The sequence below is a fragment of the Malus domestica genome, chromosome 03, assembly GCF_042453785.1.
Source record: "Malus domestica chromosome 03, GDT2T_hap1".
Classification (NCBI taxonomy): domain Eukaryota; kingdom Viridiplantae; phylum Streptophyta; class Magnoliopsida; order Rosales; family Rosaceae; genus Malus; species Malus domestica.
In genome coordinates, this window is record NC_091663.1 from 7,300,964 (window position 1) to 7,321,811 (window position 20,848).

At 37.0% G+C, this 20,848-nt stretch overlaps 1 protein-coding gene across 1 annotated transcript; it reads left to right on the forward strand.

Moving 5' to 3' along the window:
* Nucleotides 1-14,882: 14,882 nt before the first annotated feature.
* On the forward strand, nucleotides 14,883-17,107 carry LOC103420620 (zinc transporter 2). Its single transcript, XM_008358679.4, has 2 exons — nucleotides 14,883-15,575; nucleotides 16,314-17,107. Exons 1-2 carry the CDS (start codon nucleotides 14,954-14,956, stop codon nucleotides 16,703-16,705), a joined length of 1,014 nt encoding a protein of 337 aa, XP_008356901.1. The 5' UTR covers nucleotides 14,883-14,953; the 3' UTR covers nucleotides 16,706-17,107.
* The last annotated feature ends 3,741 nt before the right edge of the window (nucleotides 17,108-20,848 follow it).

Here is a 20,848-nt window from a genome sequence, read left to right on the forward strand (position 1 = left end):
GTCCCACACCATAGCCTGCCTCACCCATCACTCAAAGTCTAGTTCGGTACTTTCAAGCCAGGCATACCAAACGGGGAACGTTTGTATATGTACATATTGCATTTTGTTTGTGTAGTAACCGATTTACTATGGAACTTTGGCAGGCGTTGAAAGTTTGAAAGATATACAAATTGTGATAGTTGAATACTTGAGTGCTTCCCTATACTTATCTTTATACTAATTTCTTGACTAGGGCCTAGGGTAATTCGTTGAACTTTGGCAACCATGAGTTTTGTTTTCTGAGAGACTAGAGCAGATATTGGCCGGTGATTGTTACTTTTTCTTGATTTAAACAGCTAGTTTCTCACTTAGGTCTTGTTTGGCATACCGTATAAAACACCGGATAGTACTAATAATACAGAGTATGATGTTTGGTGTCCATTTGTATTAAATAGCCACCGGATAAAACAATCCGGTCCCACCAATTTAATACAGCCTATAGCCGCTTAGTTATCCTCCCCTATCGGTAGGTATAATTAGTCGGGCGTCCACTTTTCTTCGACCCTCTCTTCTCCAGCGCACTGTGAACTCCTTATCAACCATAACCAAGGTACTATCGCTCTTTCTCCCTCCCTCTATCCCAACCGCTAGCGGAGGCTCAGGTGACAGAGGAGCCCAAGAAGGAAGAACAGCCAGCCGAAACCCAGGACTCCATAAAAGATTTCATATCGATTTCTTCATTTTCTCCAATTTTTTGCTTCTGAGTTTTCAATTATGGTGAAATCTGCACAAACAAGGTTCAAAACTGTTGAATTATAAGTCTATAGCTGATTAGTATTAGTGAAATAAGATGAGTTTACTTTGTGAATTCACTTGAGCATATTTGCCAAGTGTGAGATTAAAAGTTGTAAGGCTGAAATAGCTAAGTGTAGTGTTCCTATGATTTAGTTAGATGTGTGGCTGAGATCAAATATGAGTATGTGGATCCAGCTAAGGCAAAACATGTCTTGTAATGCACGTGTGTGTGCTCATTTCCTTCTTTAAGAAAAATATATCCATCTCTGCAACTTCTTAAGAGAAAAGAGAGAACATTCATTCCCCTGCATCTCTCAATCTTCTTTCTATCTTCATATCGAATAACTCAAACAAATCAAAATACACTAACATGGCCTCAGAGCTAGGTTGCGTCATTTAAAATCTGGGTGTAAATCTGTGAGGTCATTGAGCTCAATCGAAGCTCACGAAAGGTTTGCAAGATGTCTGGATCTGGAGGCTCGGAGGTGAGAACTCCAATCTTCTCCGGCGAGAACTACGAGTTCTGTAGAATTAAAATGGTAACAATTTTCAAATCTATTGGGTTATGGAATCTGGTAGAAAAGGGATTGCCAACACCCATTCAAAGAAGAAGAAGAAGGAAGCTGAAGGGTCATCGGAAGACGACGGTGATGAAGAAATGGTTCCTGTGCTCATGAGGGATGCAAAGGCTCTGGGTATTATACAAAATGTTGTTTATGATCAGATCTTTCCTCGGATTGCCAACGCCGACTCAGCCAAGATGGCATGGGATCTACTGTATGGTGAATACCATGGTGGTGATCATGTTAGATCTATAAAACTTCAAAATCTTAGAAGAGAATTTGAGTATGCTAGAATGCGAGATGATGAATCCCTATCTAGTTATCTCACAAGGCTAAATGATTTAATTAATCAGATGAGAACATTTGGTGAATCTCTGTCTAATGAGAGACTTTTGCAGAAAGTTCTGATTAGTCTAAGTAAACCTTATGATTCGATCTGTTTGGTTATAGAAAATACAAAGTGCCTAGAGACTGTAGAATTGCAGGAAGTTGTTGCAATCTTGAAGAGTTAAGAACAACGGTTTGATTTGCATAATGTTGATACCATTGAGAAGGCATTTGCATCATTCTCAGTGAGTCTCAAAGGGCAAAATATAAGTGGAGTTCAATCTGGTTCATCAAAATTCCAGAAGAATTGGAACTCTAAGGGAAATAAATGGGATTTAAAACCTCGATTCCAATAGAAACCTTTCAATAGTCCTGCATCAAATTCATATCAGTCACAGTCATTGGGTCAAGAGAGTATCAAACCATAGTGTAGAGTGTGTTCTAAGTTCCATTTTGGAGAATGTAGATATAAGGGGAAGCCCAAATGTTATACATGCGAGAAGTTTGGTCATTGGGCTATGTAGGGAAGAATGTGCAAAAGGCAAACTCTGCAAATCATGTGGAAGTGACAGGGAATTTGTTCTATGCTAATAGTGTCATCTCAGAGACAAATGTCAATGGAAATTGGTATGTTGACAGTGGTTGTAGTAACCACATGACAGGGAATTTTGATCTTCTTGTTAACATAAAAACAAATGTTGCTAGAAAAGTGCAAATGCCTACTGGTGTGTTAGTGAATGTTGCTGGAATGGGTTCATTGCAGATAGACACTAATAGAGGTAAAAAGTATATCAGAGAAGTCATGCATCTGCCAGGGTTAAAAGAGAACTTACTGAGTGTTGGACAAATGGATGAGCATGAATATCATCTAGTGTTTGGAGGAGGCTTGTGTAGTATATTTGATGGACCTTCACTTGACAATCTTGTCATCAAGGTTAAGAAGAAGGAAAATAGATGCTACCCTATTTCTCTGTTGAAAAATAATCAGTTGGCTCTGAAGGCTAGCATAGAGCACTCTCTACTCAGATTTGGCACAGAAGACTAGGTCATTTGAACTTCAGGGGGCTTCAGCAACTCAGTGAGAAGAATATGGTGCATGGTCTTCCATATCTAGAAGCAATCAAAGATGTATGTCAAGGATGTCAATTTGGAAAACAACATAGAGACTGGTTTCCAAAAGAACAAGCCTGGAGAGCAAACTGTCATCTGGAACTTATTCATGTTGATCTGTGTGGTCCTATGCAGAATGCATCCTTGGCTGAAAACAAGTATTTCATGCTATTCATTGATGATTGTATAAGGATGATTTGGGTGTATTTCCTCAGATACAAATCTGATGCATTCAATTATTTCAAAAAGTTTAAGTCAATTCTGGAGCTGCAGAGTGGTTTCAAACTTAAATGCCTAAGGAGCGACGGAGGTGGAGAATTCTTATCATCTGAGTTCACTAAGTTCTGTGATACTGAAGGCATTCAAAGACAACTTACAATGGCTTATACTCCTCAACAGAATGAAGTAGTGGAAAGAAAAAACCGAACTATGGTTGAAATGGCAAAAGCTCTGCTTCATGATAGAGATATGCCATACTTTTTTTAGGCCAAAGCTGTACACACAATTGTGTATATTCTAAATAGGTGTCCTACAAAGGCATTTGGAAATACAACTCATTTTGAAGCTTATAGTGGTAGAAAACCAGGTATAGCACATCTCAAGATTTTTGGTTCCCTGTGCTATGTACATGTGCTTACTGAGACAAGACAGAAGCTAGATGCTAAGAGTGTCAAATGTGTGTTTGTGGGATATGCTACATGTGAGAAAGGATACAGAATATTTGATCCATGCACTAAGAATCTAATCTTGTCAAGAGATGTAGTTTTTGATGAATATATGACTTGGAATTGGAAAGAAAATTCACAAATTCAGTTGCTGCAACCTACATTCAAGATCAACCTGAAAATGTAGTTGGTGTGAACTCATATGAGTTGAGTGAAACTGAAGAAAGCTTCCTTAGTTCTAGTTATCCCTTTTATACAGAAGAACAAGAAATCTGTACCCCTGAATCTGCAAAGATTTCAGAGACTTATGATCACTCACCTCTGAAATGGAGAAATTTGAATGATGTTCTTGCCCAATGCAACTCATGCATTTTGGAACCAGAAAGATATGCAGACGCAGCTCAAGATGAATCATGGTTAATGATGTGAAATATATAAGCACACAAATTAAACCCTCTTTTTATCAATTGTAGCAAAATATGTAAGTAGGGATCGTTCTAAGCTGGAGATTAGGAGGGATTGCTAAAACACTTAAAACTGACTCAAAAACATAAAACAAAGTTTAAAACACTAAACTAGACTCAAAGAATGCAAAACTAAACTCTAAAACACTAAAACAACTCAAAAGACTCAAAACAGCACAAAAACACTTAAATCTGCCTAAAAACCCAAACTAGGCAGATTTGAACTCTAACACTCTTTTGGACGAATTTTTGGGTTTTCTTGACTCAAACACTTAAAAACACAATCTAAAACATATTCTAACTAGTTAGACACTCTAAAGTAAAGGGGGTTTGGTTTTAGATGAAAATTAAATGAAATTAAACAAGAAAGACTGAAACAGATTTTAAACGAAATTTGGTGAATTATATGGATGATTGACTAGCTAGGAGGTTCTTCTCCATACATGTCACACTTGCATACAAAACGATTTCCAATTGCTTTTCAATAAATATGAATTCTCAACGCCCTAGATTAACCGTGAATTGCACTAATTAACCTTCAGATTTTCCTAAAGTTATTGAATTGGATGATTGCATACAACAACCCAAAGCATTCCCCACAAGTTCCCTACATGAATTGCATAGAAAGATACGAGCAAGAATCATTAAGTTCTATGAAAATCATAAGCATTGACGAGACACTTGTTACTATGAATTGCATGAAACTTATGCCAAGAATTTACGTAACGCGATTGTGATTAGCAACCTTTACTACTCATGAATATAAGTTCATAACAATTAGGTGAAACTCCCTTATATCCTAGCATTAGATTTATGCATGAAAATTAAGCGTGCACTCTCAACCAACACACACAAATAAGTTTTAATTCATATAGATAAGCAAATTGAATTCACAACTTATGAAACGCAATTGAAAGTAATCAAATTATATAGCAAGCATAAACATGGTTTCGAATCCCCCTAGCCAAGGGGGGTTTAGTTCCTCATATGCACAAAGCAAAGATAAATAAATTTAGACATTGAAATCCAAAGAAAGAAAACACCTAGACGCGCCAACTTGGACAGCAGGTGCATCCACGAACTTCTCCTTCCTCCTTGCTGTGGCACAAAGCTTAGGGACAGGTTCTTGGGGTTATGAATGGTGTAGAATGGATGGGGAATAGTATGGTGGCGTTTAGGATGGATGGGTGGTGCGGCAAGGGGTAGTTTTGGTCATGAATTATGGAAGAATGGTGGTGGAAGCTGCGGCAGAGAATGGGGAGATGTTTCTGGCGTGAATGATGAATTATGAGGGGTGGTAGTTCGGCCAAGGGTTGAATAAGAGTATATATAGGCACATAAAACCCTAGGGAAATCAGATATGGACTTGTAAAATCCAAATTCACAAGGAAAAAGGCTTAAACAATCAGAATCCCCAAGGGAAAAGGCTAAGGTTGCCTCCCAAGTAGCGCTTGCTTTAACGTTGTACAGCTGGATGATACTCCTTTAAGGCTTTATTGGACCCCACGACATGCAGGGATGCTTCCTCTACAACCTGTCCTCCGAACCACTTCATGCTTTAGATCTTTGAATGGAATGGGATAATGATCTTTCCTGATTTTTGTGCTTTGTTTCCCTAAATTAACATGAACTTTCCCACCACGTTGAATGCACCTAGGTACCTGCACCAAACAAGGTAACAACCTATTATTCGAAATGGGAATTGAAAGTGGAGAAGATAGCTCACCCATGTGCTGCAATGAAGTGGTAGCATATTGAACAGATGCACAAGGGATACTTTCGGCCAGATTTGGTGATTTGAAGGTAGGGGCGTGCTCTTTGTGCTTTACTCCAAGTCCCTCCTTGATTGTGGTGAGAGAAACATCCTTCTTGATTATTGTTGAACATTCCTGCCCTATATTTTCAATTACATCAATGGCACAACAAGAATGAACATCATTAGGATTCTCAACATATTCAGAAATCTTATAGTTAATCATATCACCACCAAATGCCATAGTTATTGCTCCCTTGGCCACATCAATCTTTGTTTGAGCCGTTTTCATGAAAGGTCATCCAAGCAAAAATGGTGATGGTGAAGAATGGGCTGAATCCTCCATATCAAGCACATAGAAATCTGCAGGAAAAATCAAGTGGTCTACCTGCACCAAAACATCTTCCAGCACTCCTTTTGGATATGCATTAGATTAATCAGCTAATTGAATAATCACACCATCATTTTTTTAGTTATCCTAGATTCATAGATGCATAAACAGAATATGGCATGACATTAATTGATTCACCTAAATCTAGCATAGCATGCTCAAATCGAGTATTGCCAATAACACAAGGAATTGTAAAGTTATCGGGGTCTTTGCATTTAGGTGGTAGCTTTTTTTGTAACATTGCAGAGACATTCTCGCTTACATGTACCACTTCTTTTCCCGAATACGTTTCCTTGTTGTACAAAGCTTCTTAAAAAACTTGGCATACTTCGGAGTTTGCTTAATAGTATCAAGGAGTGGGATATTGACATGCACCTTTCTAAACGTCTCCAGAACATCTTTTTCATCTTCTTCGTTCTTGGCTTGCAAAAATCTACTAGGAAAGGGTACATTTGGAGGAATAACGTTAGAATTAATTGGAATTGGAACTTTCTTACCTATGGTGGATGGATTGGATGGATTAGATGATGTAGGAGGTTGCGGCAATGGTGCTTCCTTCATTGCCGTGTCCTTGGCTTGATCCTCCTCTTCGAATTGCAACTTCTCGTCCTCTTTTTGGGCTGATTTAGATGGTGGTGGATCAGTTCCAATTTCCTTTCCACTCCTTAGCATGATTGCCTTGGTAGATTCAAAGCCTCCTTTCGGATTCACAACGGTTGAACTAGGAAGTTTTCCTTGTTCTCGGAATTACCCCATGAACTCCGCAATCTGCCCTACTTGCTTCTCCAACTCGTCCACCTTTTTGTCCCTAGTTTGCATACCCTGCGCCATAGAAGTTAGTAATTGAAAAATCTGATCATTATCAATGGACGAACCTAATTTGTTTTGGGCAGGTTGTGCTTGAGGTTGTGTTGGTGCAAACGGTTTTTGATAGAAACCCGGGGGTTGTTGACTAAATGCACTTTGTTGTTGGCCTTGTTAGGGTTCTCTCCATTTGAAATTTGGATGATCTCTCCATCCCGGATTGTATGTGTTAGAGAAGAGATCACTTATGGGTTGATTTTGATCTTGAAAACCAATGGTGTTTGCACTTTCCCAACCTCCATTCTCAATTAGTGTCCTTGCATAGAGCACACGCCACAAACCTTTGGTCCTTGCATCTTGTTTCCTTCAACAATCTGGGACACAAGAAGAGTAAGATTAGCCAATTGAGATTGTATTTCGGAAATTGCACTTACCTCATGCACTTGTTGTTGCCGTGGGGTGTTTCTTTGTCCAACACCTTCGTATTGTTGAGCATTCAACGCTCGATTAGCAATTAAAGTCTTTGCAGCCATGAGGGTCTTATCCACCAAGGCTTCTCCCGTTGAGGCATCTAGCATTTGACGTTCAATTGGTAGAAGCCCCTCGTAGAAGTATTGTAGAAGAAGCTCCTTCTTCATTTGATGCTGTGGACAAGAAACAACAAGAGATTTAAAACGTTCATAATAAGTAGGAAAAGATTCACCTTCATCTTGCTGAATTCCACTTATCATTTTTCGTAGAAGAATGACTCGAGAAGTTGGGAAAAACTTCTCCAAGAAGGCCCGTTTCATGCTCTCCCAAGATGTGACAGTTCCGGGAGCTAATTTATACAACCAATCTTTTGCCTTTTTCAAGAGAGAAAAGGGAAACGCCTTCATCTTCAATATGCTCCCGTCGACGTTGATAGGAGTCATGCTTGAACACACCACCTCGAACTCCTTCAAGTGCTTGTTGGGATATTCCATGGACAACCTATGGTACTTCGGAATATGGTGCAACAAGCTTGACTTCAACTCGAATTCCTTGGTCTTGCCTTGAGCAGCCGCGAGATATTGGATGCATAGGGGTGCGGCATTATCTAATCCCGAAGCGAAAAGCTCCTTGATCGTTCGGTTGTCTGCTGCCATGTCTTGCACTACTTCACCCACCCTTGCCGTGGGTTCTTCCTCCTCAAACTCAGATTCGGCCTCTGAATTTGAACTTGATTCAGTAGGTTCTGGATTCTTCCTCTTTCGTCTCAACTCTCGCTCGAAATCGTTGTCAAAGTCCAAGATATGTTCACGAACCGGATGAGAAGTCCGAGTCATAAACTAGTACCTAAAACAAGCAAACAAAACAAGGTCAGAATCTGGAATTTATTAAAACAAAACAAAATAAAAGATCCAATGTGCTTATATATTTCGCATCAAATTTTTGGCGTCGTTGTTGTATAGTGGTAAGTATTCCCGCCTGTTACGCGGGTGACCCAGGTTCGATCCTTGGCAACGGCGCCAAAAATTTGATGCGAAATATATAAGCACACAAATTAAACCCTCTTTTTATCAATTGTAGCAAAATATGTAAGTAGGGATCGTTCTAAGCTGTGGATTAGGAGGGATTGCTAAAACACTTAAAACTGACTCAAAAACATAAAACAAAGTTTAAAACACTAAACTAGACTCAAAGAATGCAAAAATAAACTCTAAAACACTAAAACAACTCAAAAGACTCAAAACAGCACAAAAACACTCAAATCTGCCTAAAAACCCAAACTAGGCAGATTTGAACTCTAACACTCTTTTGGACGAATTTTTGGGTTTTCTTGACTCAAAACACTTAAAAACACAATCTAAAACATATTCTAACTAGTTAGACACTTTAAAGTAAAGGGGGTTTGGTTTTAGACGAAAATTAAATGAAATTAAACAAGAAAGACTTAAACAGATTTTAAACGAAATTTGGTGAATTAGATGGATGATTGACTAGCTAGGAGGTTCTTCTCCACACATGTCACACTTACATACAAAACGATTTCCAATTGCTTTTCAATAAATTATGAATTCTCAACGCCCCAAATTAACCGTGAATTGCACTAATTAACCCTCAGATTTTCCTAAAGTTATTGAATTGGATGATTGCATACAACAACCCAAAGCATTCCCCACAAGTTCCCTACATGAATTGCATAATAAAGATACAAGCAAGAATTATGAAGTTCTATGAAAATCATAAGCATTGACGAGACACTTGTTACTATGAATTGCATGAAACTTATGCCAAGAATTTACTTAACGCAATTGTGATTAGCAACCTTTACTACTCATGAATATAAGTTCATAACGATTAGGTGAAACTCCCTTATATCCTAGCATTAGATTTATGCATGAAAATTAAGCGTGCACTCTCAACCAACACATGCAAATAAGTTTTAATTCATATAGATAAGCAAATTGAATTCAGAACTTATGAAACGCAATTGAAAGTAATCAAATTATATAGCAAGCATAAACATGGTTTCGAATCCTCCCCTAGCCAAGGGGGGTTTAGTTCCTCATATGCACAAAGCAAAGATAAATAAATTTAGACATTGAAATCCAAAGGAAGAAAACACCTAGACGCGCCAACTTGGACAACAGGTGCAAACACGAACTTCTCCTTCCTCCTTGCTGCGGCACAAAGCTTAGGGACAGGTTATTGGGGTTATGAATGGTGTAGAATGGATGGGGAATAGTATGGTGGCGTTTAGGATGGATGGGTGGTGCGGCAAGAGGTAGTTTTGGTCAGGAATTATGGAAGAATGGTGGTGGAAGCTGCGGCAGAGAATGGGGAGATGTTTCGGGCGTGAATGATGAATTATGAGGGGTGGTAGTTCGGCCAAGGGTTGAATAAGAGTATATATAAGCACATAAAACCCTAGGGAAATCAGATATGGACTTGTAAAATCCAAATCCACAAGGAAAAAGGCTTAAACAATCAGAATCCCGAAGGGAAAAGGCTAACAGGGTGCGGCAAGGATAGGGAAAGAAGGATAAGGCTTCTAGAAAGCCTTGCAAGGCAAGGAAAAAGGTCTCCTTGCTGAAATTGGTGCGGCACTTATAGGAAAATGTTCTAGAACATTCTTTGTGTCCCAAAAATGCTTAGGAAACCTTCAATGTTGCTGAAACTTAAGGCCATTTAGGTTTAGGAAAAGTCGACCCAAAATAAGAAACTTTAGGGTTAACTTTCCTACTTCAAGTAGGAAACCTTGTTTGAGTAGGAATCCGCATTCTTCTAGGAATCCATCTTTGACTAGGACTCCTCCGTTGATTAGGAATCCTCCTTCAATTAGGACTCCTTCGTTGATTAGGAATCCTTCCTCAATTAGGACTCATTCGATCTCATCCATTCCTTTCGTTCCAAGCAGGTGATATCCATTCCAAGCTCAATTTTGCTCCAAAAGGCTTCAAAATGCACCACTTTGCATACTTTGCCCTTAAAACCTGAAAACACATGAAAATAGCTTAAAAGACTAATTTAACTAAGAAAACACCACGTAAATGCACAAGAACAAGCTCACTAAGTCGCATAAATATGCTCCTATCAGTTAAAGGCAATGGAAGATGAATTAGCTATGATTGAAAAGAATGACACCTGGAAGCTTGTGGATAGACCAACCAAAAAGCCTGCTATTGGAGTTAAATGGGTCTATAAAACCAAGTTGAATCTTGATGGATCAATTTTAAAAAACAAAGCTAGACTAGTTGCAAAGGGTTATGCTCAAAATCCAGGACTAGACTACAATGAAACTTATGCTCCGGTGACAAGATTGGATACTATCAGGACTCTTGTAGCCTTGGCAGCACATAAGAGCTGGAAATTATATCAGCTTGATGTAAAATTAGCTTTTCTGAATGGTGTATTGGAAGAAGAAGTTTATGTAGATCAGCTCGAAGGATATGTAGTCAAGGGAAAGGAAGATAAAGTCTACAAATTGCATAAAGCTCTGTACGGGTTAAAACAGGCTCCAAGGGCCTGGTATGGAGAAATTGATACATACTTCTCTCAGTGTGGTTTTGAAAAAAGTTTGAGTGAACCAACACTGTACACCAAAGCAAGAGGGCAAGACATTCTGATTGTTTCTATCTACGTGGATGACATAGTCTATACTGGTAGTAATAGACAAATACTTGAAGAATTCAAAGAAGACATGAAAAGAAAATATGAAATGACAGATTTGGGTCTTCTCAATCATTTTCTTGGAATGGGGATAATTCAAACCAATTTTAGCATTTTCATTCACCAGAAGAAATATGCAAGTTCTTTACTAAACAAGTTCGGTCTAAATGAGTGCAAATCTGTGATCACACCACTTATGGCAACTGAGAAATTAACCAAAGATGATGGAAGTGGAGCAGTAAGTGAAGAACTCTACAGAAGCATTGTGGGGAGTCTTCTATATCTCATAGCTACTAGACCGGACATAATGTATGCATCTAGTCTACTTGCTAGATTTATGCATTGTCCTACTAGCAAGCATTTTGGAATTGCCAAACGTGTGCTCAGATACATTAAAGGGACTCTTGACTATGGTTTGGAATACACAAAAGGCAAGAAGGCAATATTGATTGGCTATTGTGACAGTGACTGTGGTGGATCACTAAATGACAGCAAAAGTACATCTGGATATGCATTTTCTTTTGGAAGTGGCGTTTTTTCTTGGGCTTCAGTTAAGCAAAATTGCGTGGCATTATCTACTGCAGAAGCAGAGTACATAAGTGCATCCGATGCCACTGCACAAGCAATCTGGCTCAGGTTTGTATTGGAAGATTTTGGAGAGCTTCAAACTAAAGCAACTTCTTTACAGTGTGATAACGTCTCGGCAATTGCAATCACCAAGAATTCTGTGTTTCACCAGAAGACTAAACATATAAACAGAAGGTACCACTTTATTAAGGATGCACTGTAAGAAGGAATCATTGACCTGGTATATTGTCCCACTGAAGAGCAGCTAGCAGATATCTTCACAAAACCTTTGGCCAAGGATCATTTCAACTATCTTAGGAGTATGCTTGGAGTGAAATCAGCTCAAGACTTAAAGGGAGTGTTGAATTATAAGTCTATAGCTAATTAGTATTAGTGAAATAAGATGAGTTTACTTTGTGAATTCACTTGAGCATATCTGCCAAGTGTGAGATTAAAAGTTGTAAGGCTAAAATAGCTAAGTGTAGTGATCCTATGATTTAGTTAGATGTGTGGCTGAGATCAAATGTGAGTATGTGGATCCAGCTAAGGCAAAACATGTCTTGTAATGCACGTGTGTGTGCTCATTTCCTTCTTTAAGAAAAATTTATCCATCTCTGCAACTTCTTAAGAGAAAAGAGAGAACATTCATTCCCCTGCATCTCTCAATCTTTTTTCTATCTTCATATCGAATAACTCAAACAAATCAAAATACACTAACAAAAACAACCTCTTCTGAGAATTATTCTATCAATTTCTTTTCCTTTTTATTCATTTTCTAATACGTAAAGGTCTGTGGGTTGGCCTTCTCTCTCCTCAAATCTTCACGTTCATCTCTCTCTTCATCCAAAGCTTTCATCTTCATGTCAATGCCACATCCCACCATTAAAAATTCAAAACTTAAAATCTTTTCCATTTTTTCAATTTCAACTCTCTCAAAGCTCATATTTGAATCCCCGGTTCACGGACTTCAATCTGGTCCCCGACCATTGGGGCTTCGATGTCCGGTCGTGGCTGGAGGTGTTCGCCGCCGAGTACTCGCTGCTAGAGGAGCTTCGGTTGAAGAGGATGACGGTGATTGATGAGAGTCTAGAGATGTTGGGTGTTTGTTTTGGTGGGTTCAAAGCTCTTTCGTTTGTCAGCTATGATGGGTTCAGCACCAATGGAAATTGTTTTTCACAAAAATAATAATAGTACGATTTATCCAGTACAATACCAAACACAGTATTAAATAGTCAGTCTTTATTCCGATATTACACTAAATGTTCGACTAATTTAGTCAGTACTATCCGATGACTATTTATCCTATCCGACTGAAATAGTAAGTACAATCCGAGCTGCCAAATGAGGCCTTAAAGTGTATTACATTGTAATTGTATATTTGAGAGCTGCATTCTGTTTCCAAAGATACTTGGGAGAGGAACTATGAACCTTGAATTCTTATGAGAGTTTATTAGCACATTCCATTTTTTAATACTCAGGCCTCTTTAGGTGCCAAGGAAATGGATGCTGACTCCATTTTCTCCAAGTTGAAGGTAGAACATGGATTAGCCATGAAAGTTGGCATCCATTTCTTCCTTCAATGTTGTTATCCAATCCAGTCCAATCCAATCTTAGATATTGCACGAGGCCTCAGTGTACAGTTTTGATCTGCCATGCGACAGAAGGAGTTTGGCGCTAACTTAGACTGTGATGGCTAAACATTGTGTAATCTGTGATGGCTGGCTTGGGTAGCTTAACTGTTTACTTTTGTATAATTTTCTAGCAGTTGCATCTCTCTCTGTGGCCGTTCTTTCTTCCCAAATGCATAGCGCACCTCATCAGTGTTGCGTGTACTTTATGTGGAGTGCTTTCAATTCCTTAATTCCATTTTTTTTTTCCAGCTGACAAAGCAAGACTCTAAAAGGATGGACGGGAGCGTAAGGATTCAGAAAATGAGCTAACATGCAGCATTGGCTTAGAGCAAGTTAACAGAGGGGACCTAGTTCGTAGCTTGCAATGTCTGCATCAGGTACACCCTCTACTTATTGGTATCAACGATATATCACAAACATTCTCCCAGCATTAATATTTGTATAATTGCCCCAGTTTGTTGAATGATGCTGCATTTCTTGATGTCTCATAGTACACAATCTCGGAATTTACCCGTATCGATTTGTGGTTTTTAATCATTAACAGTACATAATGCAATCAGTAAGATTCATTAAATTTGAATTATTTTCTTGTACACATTTTCTTCCATCCTCCCTCTCTACTACTATAAAAACTCCTCACCAAATTTGTTAATACTGGCTTTCCTGACGCGGTGTTCTTTGGCCCGTTCAACTATTTTGTTATTTGGTTTATATGTTCTAATTTCAACCTATCATTTTCCTTTGCAGTTCCATGGCTCCTTCAGCAAGGCATATGCGCTGTGTGTAAATTTAGAGCTGGGTCAACATGGCAGGAGGGCCGGGAGAGTGAATCGGACGGTTCGGACATGGTATACCCGTCTGATGAGCCATATACAATCTGTATATGTTATACAATAAACCTACCAACATATCTTTGCAATATAATGACATGATCTGCATCACTTGGATATAACCTTTCTTTAATTTTGAATTATTTCAATCAGTGATATATGTATATGTCGTGCGAAATATGATATCGACGGTGACAAATGGGAGGTATCATATTATATTAGAAATTGTTTATCATTGTTATTTTAGAGTTCATCATGCTATTGGATATTGTTTGTTTTTTCTTCATCTAGCATCACTCATTACCTCATGATTTTGTTTGATGAGTCATATATATATGTAGTACACTTTTCATTTGCCAGGATAGAATAAGGATTTTCAAATATACATGGGGGTTTCCAAAGTTAGATCCTTAATCAAAGATACAATATATAATCAAGATCTAACGATTAAAAATTCTAGAGTATAAAAATTATGTTTGTTTTTGCATCTAACATCACTTACTATCACATGATTTGAAGAGTCATATACATAGTACTTTCCAATTAACTAGATAGAATATAGGAATTTTCTAGTACACTTCGGGTTATTCATTAGTTGGAATTTTAATGGTTAGATCTTTGATAAAAAAAAATACAATAATTAAAGTTTAACGATTGAAAACTCCGAAATATGTTATATTTGGTGACAGAACAGAATTTTCGGATAGAATATTTTGGAATATAGCTCCAATGTCGAACTATGTAAGGTCATTGTGTAGTACATCAAGGCTATACGATCTTCGAAAGTCAAATTTGTACTACAAATTGAGAATAAATGGGAGCAAGATTTAGCCGGACAGCTTGTATTTAATTTATTATTTATAGACCATAAACAACCACAAGTCTTCATGTCACTTATCATGCAAACCATTGGTTTGAGAGAGGAACTTCATACTCACCAATGGCTTACACTCCTTTCATTAGGACGTCTTTTAAGTCAACCTTTCTTTTAGTTTCTGTGCTCCTCTTATCCCTGCAACCATTCCTAGTCAACGGTCATGGCGGCAGCAACCATGATGATAGCGGCCAACATGAAGATCTGCATACGAAAGGCTTGGTTTTGGTGAAAGTATGGTGCTTGATTATTCTACTGGTGAGCACTTTCGCCGGTGGCATCTCCCCCTACTTTTACCGATGGAACGAAAGCTTTCTTCTCTTGGGGACGCAATTTGCTGGTGGGGTTTTTCTTGGTACCTCTTTGATGCACTTCTTGAGTGACTCAGATGAGACATTTCATGACCTTACCACGAAAGCATACCCTTTCGCATTCATGCTAGCGTCAGCTGGTTATCTGCTAACCATGCTTGGGGATTGCATCGTGCTGTTGGTGACAAGGTCAGGTGAAAGAGAAACTAGAGTGGAAGTGGAGGAGGGAAGGACTGCTGCACTGCATGATCATAAGGAAGACGGAGAGGACGCCAACCCAGTTTTCTTGAAAACATCTTCTTTCGGAGACACCATACTTCTCATCCTTGCGCTGTGTTTTCATTCAGTTTTTGAGGGCATTGCAGTTGGAATTGCAGGTACTTAATTGAAATATTGTTTAAGTTTTATTACCTCATTATATATACGTATATTTTTCGTATATATCTACCACTCTTCATCTTTCATGGGTAATTTTTATCCATACAAATATGAAAAAATGATTAATTTGATTGGTGTTATATATTTCAGTTAAGTGTTCCTTATACTCAGTTTAGTAATTAAAAAGTCCTTATACTTCTCAAAGAGGAAAATAAGAATAAACCAGTTCTTAATGATAAAGAACTCACAATTTCATCTCGTAAATTAACGATGAAATTTGTTATTGATTGTAACAAGCAAGGACTTGACTGAAGAATTGAACCGCATGATTCATATGAACCTAAATGAAACAACAAACCCAAACTTACATAAAACGCTCAAGCGATAACTAATAAGTAACTTAATAAGGCTCTAAACATTGACAATGAATGTGCAATATGTATATATGTATGCATGGAGCTTGGTTCTTAAAGGTATATTTGTAGTTGCAAAATTGGTCAGGCAACATTTAAATGGCACATCTGATCGTTTGAAGGGCGCACTAAATTAGTTGAAAACCTTGCGGTCAGTGTTTAGGAATAACTTATTTTTTAGGGAGAGCTAAACCCTAATCTTTAGGTTCTCAAATCCGACTCTACCTGTACCCTAAAGTAAAAACCATTGTTGTAACTGACATCCGCTTAAGATCCTACGAGGATTCCTCATATGAACGCTCGTTTACTTTGTGTGTATTGCAGATACAAAGTCAGATGCTTGGAGGAATCTGTGGACAATATCACTACACAAGATTTTTGCAGCCATTGCTATGGGGATTGCACTACTGAGGATGCTACCCAAAAGAGCATTCTTAGTAACTGCAGCTTATTCTTTTGCTTTTGCTGTTTCCAGTCCCGTTGGAGTAGGCATCGGTATCGCCATCAACGCCACAACTCAAGGACCTGTAGCTGATTGGATATATGCCATTTCAATGGGACTTGCTTGTGGAGTTTTCGTCTATGTTGCAATCAACCATCTCATTGCCAAAGGGTTTAAACCACAAGCTAAATGCTATTTCGACACTCCAGCTTTCAAGTTCGTTTCTGTGCTTCTTGGAGTGGGAGTCATAGCAGTTGTTATGATCTGGGATTAATGAACTAATATTTGGAATAAGTCTCACAGTGGATCAACACTAAGTTGGTATTGAATTTGTCATTCATGGGAGTCGAACTTAAAGGCTTCTTACTTACAAGTGAAGAGAAATACCATTAGTCACAATTTAATTGTCTTGTATCTGTTTATTTTGGATCAATTTCTTTTTTCTGTTTAAAAATAAGAATGTACTAGAATGTTATGTAGAACTTGGGACAAATTTTTTCCTTTTTCGCTTTTTCTTTTTCTGTGAAGGGTTAATGATCATGTAATCAAACCAAACCTAGTCCTCTTTAGTAAGTGTCCTAAAAGTTAGTTCATGCCTTTGTGTGTTATCCTCATTTATTATATTAGACTAGCCTTCATGTATGCGCTCATGCGCATGCAGAAGACATTTTTTGAATCACAACATGCTACGCGCTATTTATACATTTTAAATGTATTTATATGCATGAATTGCTTCCATAATTTTTTTTATGACAACAAGAAAGTCAAATATTTGAACTAAATGAATAATATTAGACCATGCTAGAAGAAACCAAACCAATCAAAGCAGTTGAGTCCACATAATAAAAGCGGTCTTTCAATTTCTATCTACATTCTATTGAATTTATATTAAGATTAGAGAAAATAATATGTAATAAACAACTGATTGAATCACATTATTGTTAGCCTATTGTGAGGCTAAGCCCATCCCTCACCCTTAGTGTAGATAACATCGTTTGTTACAAAAAAATGATCATTTGACAACTAATTGAATCACATTATTATGCGCGTGCGAAATACATTTTTATAACTAGCACTATGCGCCTCTTAAGTGTTTAAAAATAGAGAAATAATATTTAATAAACAACTGTGTGCAAAAGACATTTTTTAAATCACAGTGCGCTACACGTGACTTATACATTTTAAATGTATTTATTGCTTCAGTATTTTTTCATTTCATTATTTTTTTATCATCGGCGTTACACACTTCTTAAGAAGTTTTGAGCACAACCTTCATGATTTTTCTTATTTTTTTATTATATTTTCCTTTCCCCTTCACGTGGGCACCATCAACTCTCACTCATCCTTTCATTTTTTTTTTATTCTTTTCTCTCTTCCTACTTATATTTATATTATATTTTTATGATGACAAAATTACCAAATTACCCCTGCATTATTTGATGCATTATTTTGGACTGCTTTTGAACTTTTTTGTTTTGGGGGCATTTCACTTGCAGGTACAGGCAAGTATTCACTTCCAATTCTACAACAATTTGGTCTCCATAGCTGAGTTGTTATTCACTTTATTATACAAGTGATATCTTAAAGTAAATTCATCTAAACTATGAGAAGTGGAATTCAAACTCGGGTTTAGAGGGGGACCGGAAACATACTAGTATAGCCAACCTAACTAAACCCAATATGTTTTCCCTCGTATTTTTAGGTGATAAAATTAGAATTGGGGACTAGCTAGTGGATCTTTACAAAATTACAATAATGTTTAAATATAGTAACTTTCAATACAATAATTTTGCCTAATGTACTGCAATTTTAGAGTAGCCTATAAGGAGTTTAGTTGGTGCATCAACAAATTAAGGAGTAGGGTGAGAATCCAATAACTTTTGTTCAAGAAGAAAAAAGTTTTTCAAATTATCATTCCTTGGTAGTTTAATTTAAAGTTTAAGCTAGTGTTAACAGTTTGGTTATATGGGGCAAGCACAATTAAACCAACCAAGACTAACCTAATCCAACGAAACTGTGATCATTTTTCTTCTTGCTTGAAAGATTGGTGGTGGATCAAATGTCGTCTTCTTTTGGAGTCTTTGATATTAATTTCTGTTTGGATGGCAGGAGGGCCAACCGCAAGTGAGTCTTCATGAAATTGATCAACAGGATTGAACGTAAAAATTCATGACTTAAATTGTACTATTTCTACGGCAAATAAGATTAATCATATGTTGGATGATGTAACCGCCTCTGGCTTTTTCTTGCTCAGCAACAACTAGTTTGATTTGCAAACTCATATACTTTTACAAATTTACTACACGATTAATGAATCTTGTGGTTTATTAGTCTGAGAATGAGACACACTTTCACCTCTTGTGATCAGTGTGTATATAGTCAATAAACATGTAAAAATCAACATGTTACTCTTTTGTGTTTTAATGAAAAATAAAAAAGAATTAGGCAAAATTATTTCTTGGTCGATGGTCGATCGTGTGTAAGAAACAAACAGAGAGAATAAGAGGCAATTCCACCTAACACCTCCGTTAGTCCCTATCTACCAAATTTTATTAATAAGAAAAAGAAATGAAAAAAACTAGATACAAATAGGGTAACAAACTAGGCAAAAAGCCGCACAACAAACAAATCAACGAATCAGGCCCAAAATAATAATAATAATAATAAATCAAGGAATGCAGTAAGTGGGACATCTTACTGTTTACTTTCTCCAATATCTGTCCTTACATAGTTGGAAAGCGACCCTCTACAGATCCGTTTTTTCTAATTCATCAAATCCAGGAATCCGGACCATTAAAATTTGATTTAACTGCTACAAATAAAAATTCATTCTAAAAGTTATAATAATTTTAACTGTAGAATCAAATTTCAATGGCCCAGATCTCCGGACTTGATGAATTAAGAGAAAGGAAATCTTTCCTTCTTGTCCAATCGTTTCATAAAAAACATAGATAAGTGATATATGTAGAGATAGAGAATATATGTCTACAACAATAACAATCAAATCTTATTCTACTAATTGGGATCGTCTATAGGAATTTTAAAACACCACTGCGCTCGATTTTGTTCCAATATCTTCCTTTAGTTCCAAGTATTTCATTTTCATATATGTTCTTTAGTCTCTTTCAAAGTCTTCCTAGGTATTCCTTGACCCCTTTTACCTTACGCCTCCGTCTCATAGTCGTATTTTCTAACTGGAGTATCCATAAGTTTTCGGTTCACGTGTCCAAACCATCTTAACATATTTTCTTTCATCTTATCTTTAATTGCAATTAGGGATGGGCAACGGTTATGGCGGGCGGGTAACCGCGGTTATTTACCCATAACCGTTTAAGCTTTTACCCTCATAATCGTTTATCCGTTGGGTATTTAAATAAACGGGTATACCCATATCCATAACCGTTTATAAATGGTTAACCATACCCATAACCGCATACCCATTTAACCATAATCGCGTACCTGTTTACCTGTTTTTAACCCATTTACTCTTTTTTTTTCACCAGTCTACCTATTTTTTTTAACAACTTGAAAATTAAAATGAAATTTGTCATAATTTTTTTTTCTAACAATTAAATACCATTATAAATACATTTAACATGAATTTTTGTATTAACGGCAATATTATTTATGAATATATGTATGTAATTACACATCAGTCTGCTAATAAGCTAATTTGATAAATATTTGGATTTTTATTTAGAAACATATGTTCATCGATCCAAGCCATTTAATTGATTTCTAATTTTTGGATCAAATACTTATTGAAAACTCAAGGCCAATTAAAAAAAAAAAAATATATATATATAAGTACACATCAGCCAACAATAATATGTTTCTAAAAGCTCAAGGTAATCATTATCTTGAATTGGCCAAAACTCCAAAAGACTCCAAAACAAAACTGTCAAACACTCTAATGCTTTAGCACATTCAATCACATATATTAAACATTGGCCCGTTCTATCAACTATATTTTTCTCTCAAGTGAGGCATATATATATATATATATATATATATATATATTATGGCCCTTTATAACCAAATATGTTTCGGGATACTAAACTTAGCTAGAAACTATTTTTTTTTTTAGTTTTACATATATTAAAATAAATGGTTAAATGGGTACCCGTTTATAATCGCGAATAATACCCATAACCGCCAATTTAAATTTCACGGGTAAACGGTTATACCCATAATCGTTTATTTATCTAAACGGTTACCCATAACCGTAACCGTCAAATTTAAATGAGCGGATAACCATGGTTACCCATAACCGTAACCGTCAAATTTAAATGAGCGGATAACCATGGTTACCCATAACCAATGGGTATTTGCCCATCCCTAATTGCAACCACTCTTATTTTACTTTGGATATCCTCGTTCTTAATCATATCATTTCTCGTATGCCCACACATCCAAC